Here is a 20,164-nt window from a genome sequence, read left to right on the forward strand (position 1 = left end):
ATATCATTGAGAGATTTAGACAATCTACAGCAGACATCTCAATGCACTGCAGAAATATCACTAGTGGTGCCTTCACAAGATCAAGCACAGGGCTAAATAGCTGGCTTTTAAAGCAGATAATGGCAGGCCAACAGCATGGGTTCAATTCCCGTACCAGCCTCCCTGAACAGGAGCCGGAATGTGGCAACTAGGGGCTTTTCACAGTAACTTTGTTTAAAGCCTACTTGTGACAATAAGCAATTTTAATTTCATTCCTCCAAATCCAGCAGCAAGAAAGATGGTCCAAGAGCGACATTCCTTCCCAAGCCAACATGTCCATCACTGAGGTGCTAATCACTCAAAACCAACTCCGCCAGGCAAGACATATCATTTATATACGTGACACCAGATTCCCAAGCAACTCTCCAACATCACTCTTTGAGGCATTTAATTTTTCTTGTATTGAAATATTGATGAACATCATGCTCCACCAAGCCATTTGTTTAGATTCTTCCTTTGAATTTTATTCTTTCAAAATTATAAACCTGGTTCCTCGTTGAGGCATTTCATTTTTCTTGTATTGAAATATTGATGAACATCATGCTCCACCAAGCCATGTTTAGATTCTTCCTTTGAATTTTATTCTTTCAAAATGATAAAACTGGTTCCTCGATTTTGATACATCTGGATTCCCGGCAATTTTAATTATTTTATTGTCACTGCCCTTCAATTGACCACTTAATCTAATAATATGCCATTGGCTTAAAAACTCCTGTCACTTTCCTCTATCTCAAACTTCCTGTACTTTGCTCGCTAATGCCATGATCCTTTCTTCAGGTTGATAGATCAATTGACACTATTATCATCTTGTCATCCCTTTATGTAGCTGCCTTTCTAGTTACTGAACATTGTGCAGCAAATGTACTTCATAGACCTCACCTGTCAAATGCTGCCCTTTTAGTTTCCTTTCATTGGTTTGTGTTTTTAGGTTTCCTTAATTGTCTCCAGTGTTTGCTTGGTGGATCCCTTCGCTGGCTGAAGCACCTACATGATCTCTTGCAGTTTAAATCCGCTCATTTTGTTGCGCAGTTACTTCCCAGCTGCATCCCATTATGACTGCTTCTGCTGTCCTTTCAGTTATAAAAAGTTTGTTGCTACTCTTTTTGTTTGACCAACTGCTGAACTTGCATGCTATTCTTGAATGGAGTCCTCTAATAGTGAAGTAATTTGTTGCTTTACAATAACCTCGCTTTGAATTTAATAATAATATAATAAGAATCTTCAATCAACCTCGCTTTGAATTTAATAATAATATAATAAGAAGAATCTTTTTATTGTCACAAGTAGGCTTACATTAACACTGCAATGAAGTTACTGTGAAAAGCCCCTAGTTACCACATTCCGGCGCCTGTTCGGGTACACAGAGGGAGAATTCAGAATTCTCAGCTGGTGCGGGAATTGACCCCGCGCTGATGGCCTTGTTCTGTATCACAAACCAGCTGTCTAGCCCACTGAGCTAAACCAGCCCTGTCTCCAATCTTAATCATTCACAATGGAACTAGACTTTTACATTTGGTAGTACAGAACTTGCATAATGGCGAAATCCGACATGACTCTTTTTTCTGCATTATTTTTAATGTATCGATCCTTGATCTATTTGTCTTTCAATTCAGTCACGGGGAATTCTTCCAGTCAACTAAAACTCACATTGCAACTGAAAACTCCCACAGACCCAAATGGAAGTTATGTTTCAAAAGATGGAATTGGATTTTCAATCAACTTTTGGGGGTGGGGGCAGTGAGTCGGGTGGTCAGATGAGGACACTCTTTCAAAATAGCGCTTCCGTCTGGCCCTTCAGTTTTCTGATGCCCCCAGCATGCACTGCAAATTTCAAAATGAAAGCAGGGATCGACAACCTGCCATCTCCAATTCTCCGCCTGGTAAACTCCTCAAAGAGCTTGTTTGTACACTGCAGGATCAGAAGGAAGTTGTCAAAGCTAAAAAGGGGAACAGCAAATGTTTCCGCACACTTTGGTACACAGCTGGTAAGAGGAGCGGAGAGCCACAATCTATTGTTGTGCTCATTTAAAGTTTTGATTATTTTTTTTAAAAAGGAAAATACTAACTGAGGTGTTCAAGAGGAGTTATAAAATTACCATCGCTTGAGATAAGCTGTTTCCCAATAATATGACAGACCATTTGGCCACTTGTTTGGACAGTGAGGCCCCTGGTCCTCTACTCTTCTCCCTGCTCCATTCTTTAAGGCAATGGCAGGTCCATCATGGGTGCCACCTGCCGATGGAATTTTCCCTCCAAAGGCAGTTCCTACCTCCAAGTAGCAACCTAATTAAAGGCTTTGCATGTAAAAAGAACAATGAGGGAATGACGCAGACATAATTCAGGGTCCCGACCCGGAAATGATCTGGGAATCCCAGGGTGAAAATCCACCTCGAGGAGTCTGTTCATTTTTCATCAATTCTTTGCTGAAGAAGTTAAATCAAAATGGTTCCAGCCTGTGGCCCTTTGGGATGGAAGGATGAAAAATGAGGATTTTACCTTGTACCGAAATCATTTTAAAGAGAGTTAGAAACAGGGGTCAGAATTCTCCAGTCGTCGGGATTCCCTGTTCCCGCCGGCAGCGTATGTACCCCACTAGCTGGCTTGTTGGTAATGTGGAATGGCTTTAGTGGGAAATCCCATTGGTGAGCGCTGGGAGTAGAGAATCTCACAGCCAGCAAATGGCACGGTGCCGAGGAACACGCAGCTGGGGAATCGGAGAATCCAGGCCACCGGATACCCCCTCAGAGCACTGCTGTTGAATGATTCTCTCTCGGAAACTTGAACAATTTGATGTTGATCAGAGTTTGTGGAAGACACAGCCCTTGAACAGGGACAGAAGCATCGTGGTTAAATTACAGGATTATGAATCCAGAAGCCCGGACTAAAAGCCCAAAGAAAATGAGTTCAGCATCCACATTTTCATAAAAATAACGGAAATAAAAAGCTATCAATAAAAATTATCATTAATCTTGTTGTGTTATGTACTCTGGGATAACACAGGCTGCAACCCGATGCAGCTTTGGCCAAAAGATACTCCAGACTTTGAAGTAAGTTCAATGTGATTTATTGAACCATTAGCACAGTTCTCTATGAGTTCAACTCTCCTGCTAATCTTGCTATAGTAACTCAGTCTAACTAACCAGTCTGCTCTAAGTCATGTGGTGGATGTGATGCTTCTGGTCTGCCCCTGTCCTACTCTCCAAGTGTCGCCTGTGAAAACAGACAGAGCATGTGTGCCCTGTTCTTTTATATGGGTTGTGTAAATGCCCCCTTGTGGTAGTGTCACCTCTGGGTGTCTTGACTGCCCATTGGTCGTGTCCTATTCTATGTGTTCATTAGCTGTATGTCTGCATGTCATGACGTCTCTGGTACTCCCTCTAGTGTGTACTTAGTTGTTGTGTATTTACATTAACCTCTTGTGTATTTACAGTGATGCATATCACCATACATCTGTTGGATTGTTGTAAAATTCCAACTGGTTCACAAATTTTCTTTAGGCAAGCAAACCATCTGTGGAAAAATCTTAGTAACGTCTCAGTGACCAACACACTCTACCTGCAATCTGTTGTCCAAAACCGCAGCAGTTCAGCTCATCCCCCCTTTCTCAATGAATGCCGCCAGCCTCCTCAACCCTGCCCACATCCCAAGAATGAGTCAAACAAATTATTAATTCAAATCCCCACAAGATAGCACATTAGCAGAATAAGTATAAAAAGTACAAGCTGCAGTTTACTGGGTTAAAATTACTCCGCAAAAAGTGAAGAAAGCTATCAACACATGATTCCTACCTTTTGGTGCTGTGGTTGAGAGCTACAGGAACCAGAAATTTTAGAAAGTTTGGAGTAGAGGTTGAAGCTGGAAGCCTTGCTCGCAGGCCGCTAAGCTGAGAAGTACTGATAGCAGTTTTGAAAACAAAAAGGTTTACTAGAAAACATCTTACTGGAGTTCAGATCATGCAGTTTACATAAGGATTCGGCATCGGAAGATTCATAGAGACATCCCTTAGCAAAATAAAAGAAACATTTACTGGAGATATAATTGAAGCTCGACGATAGCTGGTCATCAATTTTTGCTTACTCAAAAATCCCAGAATACAATCAATTCTGCGGGAAAGAAATGGGTTATTGAAATTCTATTGGTCCAAAAGCAAAAGAGAGTCCCTCAGTTTGGATAGCAAAAGCCAAAACCCACAGACTTTTCAGAATCCCAATGAAGTTCTCCACCCCAACAGATTTCCCATCTGAAGCCAAAATATCTCTCCTCACTTGGTGCCAAAATGTTTTCAACCTTTGGGCACCTGGTATGCCAGTGCTTTTAGTGGTCTTTTAATATCAAATGGGAGTAGCTGAATAGAAGCCAAGCATTTCTCACAAGGAATAAATTACAAATATTGACGACTGTCACACACTTGCAAGTCATCAGTTTTGACTGGTGTAGGAACTAGATGCCAGACAAAATCCTTGCAAATGCCAGGATTTTAGGTTATGGGGAGGGGTGGAGTGGGGAGGCGGGGGTGCACAACATGCAAGAACTATGGGTTGTTCTTCATTGGCAAGCATCAGGGGGGTCGAAAATACATGGCCGACTCATCAAATACTGAGTTAATCTGTCCACGTGGCCTTTGTGGACTCGCTGCATTGGTTGTTTTCAAATCCTGGTTGGGATCAGTCCAGCTGCACCGGGTGAGATATGGGGCGCGATTTAATAGGACAGAAACTGAGCGCTTCTTGCGGGTTTCATGGGGTCTTTCTGCAGCGATGAGAATGACGCTTCTATTTGACGGCACTTTGCCATTACTTTGGCCTCAGCAAGGAATGCCCCGCCAACGCCACATTTCTTGCACTAGCGAGCACATGATGAGTGATATGGGCACTGGTGGCACTGCCAGGGTGCCCGGTGGCACTGCCAAGGTGCCAGGCTGCCCATGCCAAAGATTTGGTCTGGGGTGCCTTGCCCTTAAGAGGTGGGGTGAGGGGAGGGGGCTCGAGGACCCGGTAAGATGCAAGTTGGGGGGGGGTTCCGGAGGTCAAGGTACCTGGCTGTCAGCAGGAGTGCGAGGGTACCATACTACCCAGAGTCCCACCCCCCAGGTGCCATTACGCCTGGTCCACGTTTGAGGAAACGAATGCTAAACGGCGCCACGGCGAGTTCTCCCAGATGAGGACGTTAGTTCCCAGGCCCGGGGACAATCTGGCGCAGGAATATTTAAATGAGCTTAATGATCTCAGTGAGGGTGAGATCCAGATCGCGACGTCTCACAAGATATGTTAAATCACGGTAGTTTCGAGCATCGTGAATCTCTCGAAAGGCGTCCCTCGAGATTCATCAGCCTTGTCTCGTCATTTTGTCGGGTGCGACAATGCCATTAAATCACGCCCCAGGTTTACCTTGCTGGCCACAGGTTGTGATAAGATACATCTGTCTTGCAGCGAGGAATTGAGACTCAGAAGGGAATGACATATTTTAAGAAAAACTTCAATGTTTCCCTTTTTACAGTGAGTGACCCAAGGTCACCCTCAACCTATTGCCAGGATGGAAAGAGGGAGCCCAGTAACCTCAGGATCATCCACTTCCAGATACATTATTGTTATCAATCCTATCATTGGTGTTATCATTAGGGCATTCCTCCTATTCTTGTAAACATAGGTGGGGCCAGCAGCAGAGATCCCAAGCGGGTGCATCCATTACAGTGGGACCACCCCAACCCCCATGAATCTTCAGGGTCCAGCCGCAAATTGAAAACTAGATACTTTCAGCTGGAGAAGCTTCTAAAGTCTAGCGTTATATTTTTGTGACATATCAAAAACAATTTATACGAAATAACTATCATCAAGGAATTTAGAAAGTTTGCTATTTCCCAAAGCCTTGTACAATACAAAGCTAATTAATTTTTTGCAAGGGATGTCTTGAAGCACACACTAGAGTTCAGGTTCATGCAAGTAAAGATCACTGACAATCAGGAACATGCAGACAGAGAAAGATAGAGTCAAAAAAGCACAGCACTGACTTTCTCCCACAGTGGTGTTACAAATCCTGACAAGAACGAGCTGGAACAAGTCAAGAAGCTATTCAGGAGTACTTAAATAGAGGAGATTAAAAAGTTTCCATAAACTAAGAACTGAACTGTCTTGTCAAAAATGGAGAGGGCGGAGAATATTTCTCCACGAGCAGATCTGCTGCTTTAACGATCTAATCTTCCAAAACGAGCAGCTGCATGCGTCATCCAACTCATTAAGGAAAGCAATTATTTTTTTTAATTGCGCTGGTACATAATGAGAATTAAGAGGAGTGAACTTCATTATCAGATATGCAATATTCCTTGATTTTTCAACAATTCAAACAACTGCAAGAATTACCAATCACTTTTCTGCAGATGGTTGAGTGTTAGTTTTAGCCCCTGCTTATTTCTTGATAACAGGCAATAATATTTTGTTTGATAGCTCCTGAAATCTCAAATTACTACAGGATCTACTAGATTTCACATTTTGTAATGAGCTGCCTCAGAAAGCTGAAATAAAGAAACATCTCTCAACGAGTTGGGACATGTGGATCATGTTTTTTTCTATTACAAAATTAAGTTATTTAAAAATTGAAACAAGTTTCATCCACTTGGCTTCTGGGCCATTGATGATCAAGAGTGCTGGACTGTTCAGTAAAACATACTACTGAAAACAAACATTTGCATAAAATTCTATTATCTCATTATTTCAACATACATGATTTCAACATATGGTACAAAGGGACAGTAACAGTTAGGATGAAAGCAGACACAGACTCAATTTCCACTCTGCCTAGCTACCAGTCTCAGTAATTCTATGATGAGACAACAAGGAGTATTGGTTAGCTGGAGAAAATACTGAATCGGGGTAGAGTTTCCTATCGTGTTTTCTTATAAACAGGGGGAGGGATTATCCAATAATGGCCATCTGTCCTCACGCCAGCGTCAAAACACGGGCATTTCACTCTGGACTTTCCTTAAGAAATTCCAGAGTGATTCTTCTATCTGCAGGGGGCCAGCAGGGCCCTGGAGTGCTCCTCGCAGCTCTGGCTGTGGATACGGGGCCCTGCACTTCTGGTCTAGGGTCCGCGCCTGTGGCGGCAGCCCCATGCGACATGGCGGTCTCACACCGCGGACCGCGATGAACGAAGGTCTCCCTGAGAACACACGCGCCCGCGGGTCGGTGTCGCCCAATTGCTTGCCTGGCCATCTGTGAGGACCCCCCCCGGTGAAGGATACACCCTACCCCCACCAGGGCGGCCGCAGACTGAGTCCGCAGCCGCCACTGGCCATTCCCGACAAGCAAAACATGGTTAGAACCACGCCGTCCGGAACGCGGCCAGGTTTCCTGAGAGAATAGCCTCTGTCAATGGCCCCCTACCCTCGCTGCGTAGACCGCGCGATTCGCGACGGACTAGAGAATAGCGGGAGTGGCGTTGGACCAGATTTCAGCATAAACGCCCATTCTCCGCGCCGATCGCGATTTCTGCATGGAGGCTTGGAGAATCCCGCCCAGTATTCTTTGTGTTTCAGGGATAGGGACCTAAATTCTCCTGTTTATGCTGCTACCTCACTAGCTGCTAACCTTTACAGGAACGTTAAGGCAAGTCCACAACTGGCTAAAATGCACTGGCGACAGACAAGTGACTTCCTCACCTGTGCAGGTTTAGCCGGGGACCCTATGTGCAAATTTCACAACTGGAATCAAACAAACAGAAATGGGTTGAAGGTGGACAAAATAGACTATTGGGAAAATTGATCGGGTCACAGAGAAATTGCGTTTGCAGTGACCCAAGAATACAGGTAGAAGCAACATTCCGTATGGGACTTTGCGCTCTATGCTTATATAATTCAAAATTAAACATCGGGGGCGGTAATCTCTATCCCATCGCTCCAGATTACTGGTGCGGCGCGCCCCTGGGGATTCTCCCACTCGCCAGCCGGCCAATGGGGTTTCCCATTGTGGGCAGCACTTCGCCATCGGGAAATCCCCAGGCTGCTGACGATACGGAGAATCCCGACAGCGGAGAATCCAGCCCCCTGTCTTTATTCAATAATCTCACTGCCAGAACCATAAATGGGTGCCTAATGTTTGTTCTGTTAGTGCCCTCCATGCTCAGGCACACCTATGCATGTGTGCAACTAATTATTTTGCTCCTGCAGTAAGTAGGTGGCACACATCATCATGCCATGGTTGTGGCACAGCAAACCACACCATCACACTGACACAGCAGGCAAAGCATTGCTCACTCATGCCTCCATATCAGGAAATAAATTGTCTCACCTTTTTTTCAATATAAGCCCACCATCCCTTCCACTGGAGCTAGTCTTCAAATACTTTAAAAAATTTGGAGTGGAGGTAGAAGACCGCAGATGATCTACAGACCTGTGCAACCTGGACTGTGGCGATTTGCCGTGAGTGTTACCATTTGATATATCCAGGCTGCGTGTCCAGCAAACAGAAGAGACAAAGACAAGTGGCCAGAATCAGAAAATAAAACATTGCATTTTCTTTAAAATGTTTAACAATTTTGTAATGTCGGTGGTGTAGAATCTTTGATGTTCCAGAAATGTTCTCAAAATAAGCATTCAAGTAGACAAAAGTGGTTATTAAGGAACATGCATTAATATAGTTTGCCAAGAGATACACAAGCTCCTTGCTGATACAATGGAGGCTGGACAAATGGCCTGGTCTGTAAGTTTGGTTGCACTCATCCCATAACAGATGCAGCATACCAGACTTAATGGTATAAAGTGCTCTGAGTCTGCGCAATTGGATTTGATGTCTAAGTGGTACACTTGACCACCAAGATTCTATCTTCTCTTCGGCTCCCCTTGCCAAACAGGAGACTAAAGGCATGTTTCTGCTGCAGCTGTCATGGGATGATGTCAACCAAGTTTCCAATGCAGATCATTGTGTAGCCTGGGTCCCTCCCAGAGCTGTCCCCCCCGCCCCCCCCCCCCCCCCCCCCCCCCCCCCTCCCCCCTCACCAAGCGGGGAATGGGAAGGAGAAAACAAGAGCCTTTTGCTAAATCAAAGAGCTAAAGTGGCTTTGAAAGGATCAATTGTAGTAAAGCTGGAACCGGACCATAACTAGTGGGGGTTTTAGCATTTTCTTTTATCCTTTTGCAACAAGCTGTTCTTCAGTTGCAAATCCTCTCATTTCAATCATCTGAAGAAACGAGAGCCCTGGCGACAGATTTCTCTACAAACCGTCATAGGGAGAGGTTTCCTTCACTTCCCCTAAAACAGAAGTCTTCACCTTTGCTTAACATCTGAAGCAGGCAGAAACCCAACACTGTTCTGAAACTCAGTGTTTTGCTAACTGATCACTGGTCTATCTTGCAGCTAGATTTTTAAACTGTAGAGCATTTCATGAAAAGTTCACTTTTCATATCTGTTTAGACTCTAATTACTGTCAGTTCTATCCCGGCACTGTATGATGGCCTGCCACCCACCATATTAAATACAGTTAACTGTGCCATCAATCCTAACCATTCTAATTCAACTGCGCATTAACTCCCCTCTCCATCATCAATATCCATTTATAGGGGCAGCATGGTGGTGCAGTGGTTAGCACTGCTGCCTCAGCACTGAGGACCTGGGTTAGGTCCCGGGTCACTATCCACGTGGAGTTTGCACATTCTCCCCGTGTCTGTGTGGGTCTCACCCCCACAACCCAAAAAGATGTGCAGGGTAGGTGGATGGATACACTAAATTGCCCCTTAAATGGGGGAAAAAAGAATTGGGACTTTACATTTTTTTAAAAAAATCAATATGCATTTATAGAGTGACATTAACATACATGGTAAGAGTAATGGAATGCTGAGCCAAAGGGAAGGTTTTTATTTTTTTTATTTTTTTTAAAATTTAGAGTACCCAATTAATTTTTTCCAATTAAGGGGCAATTTAGCGTGGCCAATCCACCTAGCCTGCACATCTTTGGGTTGTGGGGGCGAAACCCACGCAGACACGGGGAGAATGTGCAAACTCCACACGGACAGTGACCCAGAGCCGGGATCGAACCTGGGACCTCGGCGTCGTGAGGCAGCAGGGCTAACCCACTGCGCCACCGTGCTGCCCTAAGGGAAGGTTTAAGAGGGATGCTGGAAGCCTTGGGCAAAATATTGTTTTGAAGCAAGGAAAAGTAGAGAGGGAGACAAGCGTTGAGGTTTCTCAAAACTCTAACTAATGATGGGATGGAGGGATTCACAGGACAAAGGAATAGGGAGTCAGCGTAGGTTCACTAATGAAAGTTAAGAATGATTGGGCCTGTGCACAGGGCAGGTTCTGGGACAAGTGCCTTTTAGAAAGTTGGAGGATAGGAAGCATGGTTGAGAAATAACAACAAAGGAGGCATTGTAATTATCCAGTCTGAGTAATAATATTTATTAATGTCACAAGTAGGCTTACATTAACACTGCAATGAAGTTACTGTGAGAATCCCCTAATTGCCACATTCCGTCATCTGTTTGGGTACACTGAGGGAGAATTCAGAATGTCCAATTCACCTAACAACCTCAGGACTTATGGGAGGAAACTGGAGCACCCGGAGGAAACCCACGCAGACACTGGGAGAACATGCAGACTCCTCAAAGACAGTGACCCAAGCCGGGAATCGAACTCGGGTCCCTGGCACTGTGAAGCAAAAATATGGCAAAACCATGGATTAGGGTTTCAGCAGCGGTGAGGTGAAGGTAGAGGTGGAAGCAAGTAATGTTGTACAGACGGAGATTGGCATCTTGGTGCTGGAGAGGAAACCTAGTTCAGTTCACAATCAAGCATGATGTCAAAGTTGTGGAACATCTTGTTGAAGTTGAATGTACGGTAACTAGATCACTGTCAATGAACTAGAGCAGATGGCTAAGTGTGAAAATTTTGTCTTGTTTTATGTCCAGCTGAAGAAAGATTTAACTCATGCAAATACTTGGCAAAGAAAGGTCATGATGAATAGGAAGGAGCAGCCACCAAAGTCAATGCCACACAGCACAGAATTCATGGGCTGGTTTAGTTATTCCTAACGCGGAAAGTCGGTCATAACAAAAATCTGTGGTTGCGAACAAAAAATCCAAACCTCAATTTGTGAACATCACAATCTATTATTTCATTGAACGCTGATCATAGTATCATAGAATCCCTACAGTGCAGAAGGAGGCCATTCAGCCCATCGACTCTTCGAGAAACCACCCTACCTAGGCCCAACCTCCCGCCATATTCCTGCAACCCCACCTTTAAGGGGCAAATCAGCATGGCCAATCCACCTAACCTGCACATCTTTGGACTGTGGGAGGAAACCGAGCATCCGGACGAAACCCATACAAACACAGGGAGAAAGTGCAAGCTCCACACAGACAGTCACCCATGTCCCTGCCGTTTTGAGGCAGCAGTGCTAACCATTGTGCCGCCATGCCGCCTCGTGATGCCTCACATCATTCCAGCTTTAATGCACCCAGGTTTGTATCGGGCAGAAGGGAATAAATACAATAATTTTGCCTGCCATGTCACTCAAAAAGTGCCTTAGAAGAACAGGAACTGAACAGCTCATTCTGTCCATCTACATTGATGGGTCAAAATGAAACCCAGGCATCTTGTGGTGGAAACAGGAATAGAATACTTTGAGAAGATTTCAAGATTTTGTTTGGTCTGTTTTACAATACAATATTACTAAGTTGATGTATCATAGAGTCTGTTCTTTACAAAGTATTAGGTAACTTAAGGAACACAACAATAATAACTCTCAGCTAAAAATTGTCACTTTCATAAAATACAAAATCAAAAATGAAGATTATGAGGATATGGATGTTGTCTGTAACGTATACCGAATCTTACTTTTGCTTGTGTGGTGTGTCTGTGCTCACTGAATGATACCTCATCAGTTTTGGCTTGGGAAAGGATGGCATCTCGTCCATCTTCAGCTGTGGCTGTTCAACACTGGAAGGCATGTAACTGAAAGTATTGGCCCGTCGTCTAAATACTGGCTCAGGTAATTCCATGCTGTTATCTAGGTCTTGCAACAAATCTCCTGTAGAACCATGAGACTTCATAGGACTAATAGACGGTGCCTGGTCATCACTGTCATCCAAACATGCATTCTGTGTGGACATAAGCGTAAATCATTTCAATTAATAAAGGGTCATTATCCAGCCACCTCTTCGTTGGCACACTTCTCTTGTATTTTAAAAAAGTGTTGAACTATTTTTCTTGTCCAAGTGATTTTGATTACTTTTTCTTTTAGTTCTCCCTGGCTCCCACCCACTGAACCACACATCCATCTCCAGCTGGGAGAGCATTTGTCTGGGGTACTGTGCACCCCATAACCATCACTCCTCATGTGTTACTGGAGGGGGCAAATAAAACACCAACTCAAAGCGGGGAATTGCTGTTGTCCCTGTAAATGCTATCAAAACTGCATCGTCAGAGATCATGGGCTGGATTCTCCGTTTTGCCGGTGCCCAGGGATTTCCTGACGGCATGGGGCGTCCCATTGACCGGCCGGCGTAATGGAGAATCCCGCCACGGGCCGAGGCTGAAAAGTGGCGTGGCGGGGCGGAGGATTCAGCCCCATGTATTACAAAGCCACAAAAGGTATTTTCTGAAACAATTCTTCAATAACAGGGGGAAAAAAAATGATTTTTCACAGATCAGAAATCTCGGTTGCCCGTTTAATTGGGGAAAACTAAGTAATGATGGGCCAAGGCTGAAAAATGTTGTTGGTGGAATGACACGCCATCAAATGGCTCAAAAGGAACCTGTAGAATTCTCCCAAATAAGGCAAGCCAAAGACAAAAACACACTTAGGCTTTTGGCCTTGAACCTTTGGATGAAGCACTGATCAAAATCAAAACATTTTAGAATCCAATTCAAACGGTTCTGCACATTCGCTATGCCTTTACTTCATGGGCTCAAATTAACTGTCTCCAATTCCTGTGATAGACCATCGATACTGCACCAGCCCTCTGAAAGAGCACCCTACATAGATCCACTCCCCTACTCTATCCCTGTAATCTCATCTAACCTGCACATCTTTGGACCATGGGTGGAAACTGGAGCACCCGGAGGAAACCTACGCAGACACAGGAGAAAGTGCAAACTCCACACAGACAGTGACCCGAGGCTGGAATTGAACCTTTGTCCCTGGCGCTGTGAGGCAGTGCTGACCAGTTTCCTAACGAGCATTACAAATGTTTAAACTCCCTCACAGCTCATGTTTGAGGACACAACCCCATGTATTAGAGGATTATGATAATGCTGTTTAGTGTTTTTCCACCAATCCAAATCGACATCTATATCACAATATATTACATTTATGCCATGCACTATTTGGACATCATCACCACAGACACAAAGTCACGCCTGCAACTACACACCTCCACTGGCAGGTGGAGCCTCTGAAGTTTCAGAGTCCAGACTTTAGATCTAACAGCAGCAATATTCAAGCTCTCTCACTGCCAACATCCTACACCTTCCTCCTTGATGGTGACAGCTTTGGAAAAAAACTTTGCACCAGTTTCTCCTTTCACTTTGCTCAGTCCCCTCGCCCTCTTTGTGCATGTTTTAGAGGCTTATTCTGCAGGTTGTTCTCACCATTTCCCTCACACCTGTATACCTCTGCCTCCTGACACAGCTGTATTCGCTTCAGAAGCTGTAGATCTCCACACCAATAGCCAAACATCAATGGACTGAGGAAAATCCATAGTGTTAAAACTTTCCATGGGCAATGTGCCAAAGGATCATTACACTTAATCAAAATCCCAAGGGACATCCTGCAAACCATGACTCCAGCTATTAAAGATAAGAGATCTTCATCATTTACAATTTAGTACACTCTAAAACAAAACAAGCCCCACAAGAGAGATCAGAGTGCGGTTAGCATGATCAAAAGAGATGCCCATCTTACTTCCAACTACTCAATTTCAATTTATATTTTTAAATATGAAATTTTGGATAAGTAAGTACATTGTGAATTTATCAAGCGAAATGTTAGCTGCCTTCTGAATAGAATCAATATTATTGCAAGTGGAACAGTTAGAGATAAATTTGGGTTTTAGGATAGATGACTTTCAACTAGGCCCACTGCACCTACAATTTTTTTAATGGTTTTTGTAATGTTGATTTGTAATGGGTTTGTAATGTGGGGCAGCATGGTGGCACAGTGGTCAGCACTGCTGCCTCACAGCGCCAGGGCCCCGGGTTCAATTCTGACCTTGAGTGACTGTCTGTATGGATTTTGCACATTCTCCCCGTGTCTGAATGGGTTTCCTCCGGGTGCTCCAGTTTCCTCCCCCAGTCCAAAATGTGTAGGTTAGGTTGAGGGGTTATTGGTATAGGGCACGGATGGGCCAAATGGACTGTAGGGATTCTACGATTCACATAAACCTGCAACATTATTTGATGCTAAATTGTTTGAAATATAAGTTAGCACCAAAAGCCATCAACTCACCAGACGGCCCAATATTGTGAACTTGAAATATGAGATCTGCCCGAATGATAAAATTGATTAAAACAACTTCCATTTTTATATGGCCCAAAAAACTGACAAGAGAATCATGAAACAACATTTGACAACGGGCCACGTACGGGAAATTAGATGACCACAATCTTAGCTAAGTGTGGGTTTGCTCCAGGTGTTCCGGTTTTCTCCCACAGTACAAAGGTATGCAGGTTAGGTGGATTGGCCTTGCAAAATTGCTAGTGTCTAAAGGAAGGGTGGGGTTACAGTGCTAGGGTGGGGTAGTGGGCCTAGGCAGGGTGCTCTTTTAGAGGGTCGGTGCAGATTTGATGGACCAAATGGCCTCCTTCTGCACTGTATGGATTCTAAGAGGTAGATTTTAAGGAGCATTTTAAAGGGGAAATAAAGAGCTAGAGGTGTGAAGAGGTGGTGATTCCACTGTTTAGGGCCATGGATGTTGAAGGCACAGGCACAAATGGTGAAACAATCAAAATTGGGGATGCAAAAGAGGCAGGAATTGGAGTGCAGAACCCTAGATGTCTGCAGGACTGGAGGAGCTTATAGAACTATGGAATTTGAAAATGTTATAACCAGGAACCAACAGCAAACACAAAAGGTAATGGGTGAACAGGACATAGTTTAAGTTCAGCATTCTGGCAGCAGTTTCCGATGCTTTAAGGAGGGTAGAAAACGGGAGGCTGGCTAGGAGAGCACCAAATTAGTTGGGTTCAGAGGTAACAACGGCCTGGATGAGAGTTTCAGCAGTGGAGGACCCGAGGCAGGGTCAGAGATGGATGATGTTACAGAAATAGAAGAAGCAGTTGTGTGTGATGGATGATCAGAAGCTCTTCGCAGAGTCAATTCAATGGCAGGTTTGCAAGATCAGGTTCAGCCACCGCCAGGCAGAAAAACAGTCAGTGGCAAGTTAGTGGAGTTTGCGGCAGGGGCCACAGACGTAGGGCCCTGGCCTTCCCTTTATTTCATTGAAGGAAATCTCTGTTCAATCAGTACTGGATTTTGGATGAGCAGTCTGGCCAATCAGAAGGAGTGGATGGGCAGAGAGGTGGTAGTGAGGTAGAGTTCGGGGTCATCAGTGCTCTTGTGGAACCCAATGTGTTTTTGAATGATGTTGCCAAGGGACAGTATGAAGATGAGAAATAGGAAGAGGCCAAAGTTAGACGCTTGGGGAAGCCAGAGATAACTGTTGTAGCAGTGGGAAGAGACACCACTCCAGGTATTCGCTGCCTTCCATTGGATAGTTAAAATTTGACCAAGGTCAGAGCAGTTTTACCCAGCTGGACAACAAACGGAAAGGGTAATGGTTTGGTCAACCATGTCAATAGCTGCTGACAGGTCAAGGAGGACAAGGAGAGATAGCTTACCATTGTCACAGTTATATAGGATGTCATTTCTGACTTTTTCTTTTAAGGACCATCTCACTTCTGTGGCTGGAATGAAAACCAGATTGGAATGTTTTAAACATGGAGCTGCAGAAAACTGGGCAGGAATTTGGAAGGCAACAGCACATTCAGGGACACGGGAAAGAAAAGGGAGTATGGAATTGGACGGTAGTTTGCAAGGACAGAGGGGCCTATAGTCTTGAGGGGGTGATGACAGTAGATTTGAAGAGGAAGGGGATCCAATGAGTGGGAACCGTCAACAATATCAGATGACATGGAGGATAAGAGGGAAACATCGGCGGTCAACAGTTTAATGGGAATAAGTTCAAGAGATGATTAATAATACAATTCCGAATGAATAATGCAGGATTACGTTGAAACAAAATGTTCCAAACGTTTTGGAATAATAAAAAGGCCTGCTGGCATTTTCAACTTCTCTATTTGAACCATCTGTTTCCACATGATGGTCATTTCCGAGACAAGGTTTCCCAAGGAGAAAAAACAAATAAGGTTGTAGTCCTGGTTAATGGATCCTGAAAAGGACTACAATTTCAGATGGTTTAAAATGTTGATTATCTGCTGACTATCTTAACCAAACCCATCCATTCCACGCCACCCCCCTCGCCCGCAATCTCTCCTGCCTTGGCAAGGCATCCATTTTCCATATGTCTCTGTGAAGTATCTTGGGACATTTGCAACATTAGGGGTGCTAAATGAATGAAAGTTGTTGCATTGCTCTGTGCAATTATAAATATATCTAGTCTGGGCAAAAACAATTGACTGGATTTCCATCTTTTTAAAAAATAAATTTAAAGTACCCAATTCTTTTTTTTTTCGAACTGAGGGGCAATTTAGCGTGGCCAATCCACCGATCCTGCACACTGTTTGGGTTGTGGGGGTGAGACCCACGCAGACAAGGGAAAATGTGCAAATTCCAAACGGACAGTGACCCGGAGCCGGGATCGAACTCGGATCCTCAGCGCCGTGAGGCAGCAATATTAGCCACTGCGCCACCGTGCCACGCTGGATTTCGATCTTTTAACATAGTGGGCAGTCCATGCAGTTAAAAAAAAAGTTATAGTACAACTAGTGTTGCTAACCAAAGCGATTCACATAAAATGCTTACTTTTATTGCAGCAGCTGTTCGTTCTACTTGATTATTATAGATCAGCCAATATTGATATCAAAACATCTTCATTAAGGGCTGTGTTCTAAGTTTTATTTATAGTTTCAGCTATGCACATTACTCCTGGGAAGTTACTGTATAAATTGTGTTATATCTTACATTATATTTTTCAATGATGGAGAGTACATCAGTAAGTCAACCAAGTATCCAAATCCATGTGACATAGTTTTATGAGCAGATAACTCACCTTGGATATGTCAGAACTTGATAAACTCAATGTATTTTCTGACACTGTACTTTCAGCGCTTGCTTGGCTTTTGAGCCTAGACCCTCCCTGCAAGGGCAAAATGCAAAGTCATTACAACAGAAATTCTAAAAAGAATTGGCATAAATCTGTCTCCGGTTAAGTAGAACTTCATAAAAATCTGTAATTCTGCACAATGCTCAAAATAACAAGCCGTGTATTACATGGAGATTACGGACGAGCCATTTTGTCATGGGAAGAGCACATTAGGTTCATACTCCTGCAGAAGAGTGCTTTATTCTGACCATCCCACCAGAGGACATCATTAAACAATGGCCACGAACCCCTCCACACTTACAGGAAATAGAAAAGGCTCACTCATACATCTGCCACCGAATGATCTGAACAAAGATAACAAAGAGGCTTCTTTCAAGCTGGATCTCGGAAAGGAAGGAATTATTGCCACTTGGCTTCCAGGAAAAGATGCCACCATAAAGCAATGAATAGTCTCAACCATCTTTGGAAACTGATGGTCATGTTCAATTATCTGCACGATGCAGTATCAACCACTGATGAGCCAGAGTGCTAAACAGGAACATAGCACTCTGCTAGGTAGCAACCGTGAATAGGGTGTGACGGAATTGAAGAACAAGCAAAAATTTAGCAAGCCTGTGGCGAGTCACACACTTTCTGACCCCCTAAAGCCTGTCCACCATCCATAAAAGGTAGGAATATTCTCCGCTTGCCTGGATTTTTTTGGGGGGATTTTTCTTTACATTTTAGAGTACCCAATTAATTTTTTCCAATTAAGGGGCAATTTAGTGTGTTCAATCCACTTACCTTCCACATCTTTGGGTTGTGGGGCGAAATCCACGCAAACACGGGGAGAATGTGCAAACTCCACTCAGACAGTGACCCAGAGCCGGGATCGAACCTGGGACCTCGGCGCCGTGAGACTGCAGTGCTACCAGTGCGCCACCAAGCTGCCCTCCCCACTTGCCTGGATGAGTGCAGCTCCAACAACACTCGAGAAGCTGGACAGATCAAACCCACTTGATTAGTACCCATTCCACAATCCCTCCACCACCGACGCACAGTGGCAGCCGTGTGTTCCATCTACAAGGTGCACTGCAGGAACTCGCCAAAGCTGCTTAAACAGCACCTCCTAAACCCACAACAGCTATCATCTGGAAGGACAAGGGCAGCAGATACCTGGCAACCTCACCATCTAGAAGTTCACCGCTAAGCAATTCTGACTTGATATGTATCGCTGGATCAAAATCCTGAAATTTCCTCCCTCACAGCACTGCAGGTGTAGCTACAGCACGTGGACATCAATTATTCAAGAAGCCAGCTCATCAACACCTTTTCAAGGGAAATAAATGCTGGCCTAGCCAGCCACACCCAATCCCATGGATGAATATTTTAAAAAGCAAATAAAGGATAAGCTCTCCATATATAAACCCCTTGTTGTCAGCCAATCGTAAATGAACAAAAGGCAGCAAAGGAGAAATCCGCAACCTAGATCAGATTACGGGTGCGATTCACTTGGGATGTCATTCAACAAAAAAAAACATAGTCCTGTTGTGGGTAGGCCTAATGGGGTGTTCCCCAGTGCTTGTAACAACGAGAACAACTCCGCTAACGAGCAGGACTGTGTTATTTTTTTGAGTGCCACTCATCAGTGCAGGAAGAGGTCAGGCGCCATTTATAAATGACAACCCGATCTCTCGATCCCAGAACATGACCCCCGGATCCCCCCAACCCCTCAAGTGGGGGGGGGGGGTCTTTGAGCCAGCAAACCAGCTTCAACAGTGCCAGGGTGCCACCCTGCCCAAAGGACGACCATGCAAGGGCCTCCGATCTCCTGGGAGACCTCCTCAAGTGCCGTTATGCCTGGTCCCAGTTTGTGGACACCCGTGTTAAACGGCACCCGGCTCTTCGGCGAGGGGATTCGATCCCAGACGCTGGTTAGCTCAGGCTGAGACATATTTAAGTGTGCCTAACTGCATACTTATATATACACAAAATTAGGACCCCACCATGGTAAGCTGGGTAAATCTCGTGATTTTTTATTGGTTTTTGCATTTCATTGTGACAGAATTACAACAAACAGAAGAATAAAACAATGAAAGGGAAAACAAATTAATCAGGTTTGAAAACATAAAAAAAATATATACAGCTATGGGGCTCCTAATTAGTTACCACATCTGTACTGTTTAACTATTTACATGCATGATAATAACATGGACCCATTGTATTAAAACATACCAGCAGGGTGTTTGCGGACATGTTGGTAAATTGCTTCCATGTGTCTCCGATCCTCTGATGGTGAATTTTGCTTGTCCAATTTGAGGAATTTCCTCCCCCACAGCTGATATGTCCAACCAATTGAGGAACCGCTTCATGCTCGAGTCCCTGTCCAGGGGCTCGGAGGTATACAGCTCTGGGTAGAAAGTCGCAAAGGTCTCACTGATTCAGTCTGGCACTATGACCAGTTTGCCGTTCCTGTCCTATCTCCCTCGTGGCTGCCTGCTTTCTCAGCTGGGTGTGCCAGTAGGCGGCTGGCCTTGTCTGCATGTGCAAAAAAAAGTCCCCTGTGTCTGACGGAGGTGGTTCACTACTTTCCCGGTGGAGAGCAGGTCAAACTCCAGTTGTGGTTTTTTTCCTTTCCGCCAGTAATTCCACCGTCGGGGCCGTGGAGTACCACCAATCCACCTCCAATATGGAGTCAATCAGCCATTGCCTCACCTCCCTCTCCTTCCTTTCCTTGATTGCCTGTATGCTATTATTTCCCCCCTTATCACTGCCTTCAGTGCCTCACAGATTGTGGAGGGTGATTTGGTTGCAGGTTACATATCCGCCGATGGCCTGTGATATTCTTTTGCAGAATGTCTCATTGGTGAG

At 44.5% G+C, this 20,164-nt stretch overlaps 1 protein-coding gene across 6 annotated transcripts in view; it reads right to left on the minus strand.

Moving 5' to 3' along the window:
* Window positions 1-20,164, minus strand: part of tbc1d1 (TBC1 (tre-2/USP6, BUB2, cdc16) domain family, member 1) — a 352,836-nt gene that overhangs the window by 135,580 nt on the left and 197,092 nt on the right. For 4 of the 6 annotated variants that reach the window (XM_038791424.1, XM_038791423.1, XM_038791428.1 and 1 more), the window contains exons 9-12: window positions 17,261-17,347; window positions 11,907-12,130; window positions 8,322-8,480; window positions 3,828-3,932 (exon numbers count right to left, since the gene is read on the minus strand). In XM_038791424.1, the coding sequence (XP_038647352.1) occupies window positions 3,828-3,932; window positions 8,322-8,480; window positions 11,907-12,130; window positions 17,261-17,347 (575 nt within the window). Of the gene's footprint in view, window positions 1-3,827; window positions 3,933-8,321; window positions 8,481-11,867; window positions 12,131-17,260; window positions 17,348-20,164 lie in introns of all 6 variants that reach the window. The other 2 variants (XM_038791429.1, XM_038791425.1) reach the window with 1 other exon arrangement.

This window comes from Scyliorhinus canicula, chromosome 3 (genome assembly GCF_902713615.1).
Source record: "Scyliorhinus canicula chromosome 3, sScyCan1.1, whole genome shotgun sequence".
In the NCBI taxonomy this organism is placed as follows: domain Eukaryota; kingdom Metazoa; phylum Chordata; class Chondrichthyes; order Carcharhiniformes; family Scyliorhinidae; genus Scyliorhinus; species Scyliorhinus canicula.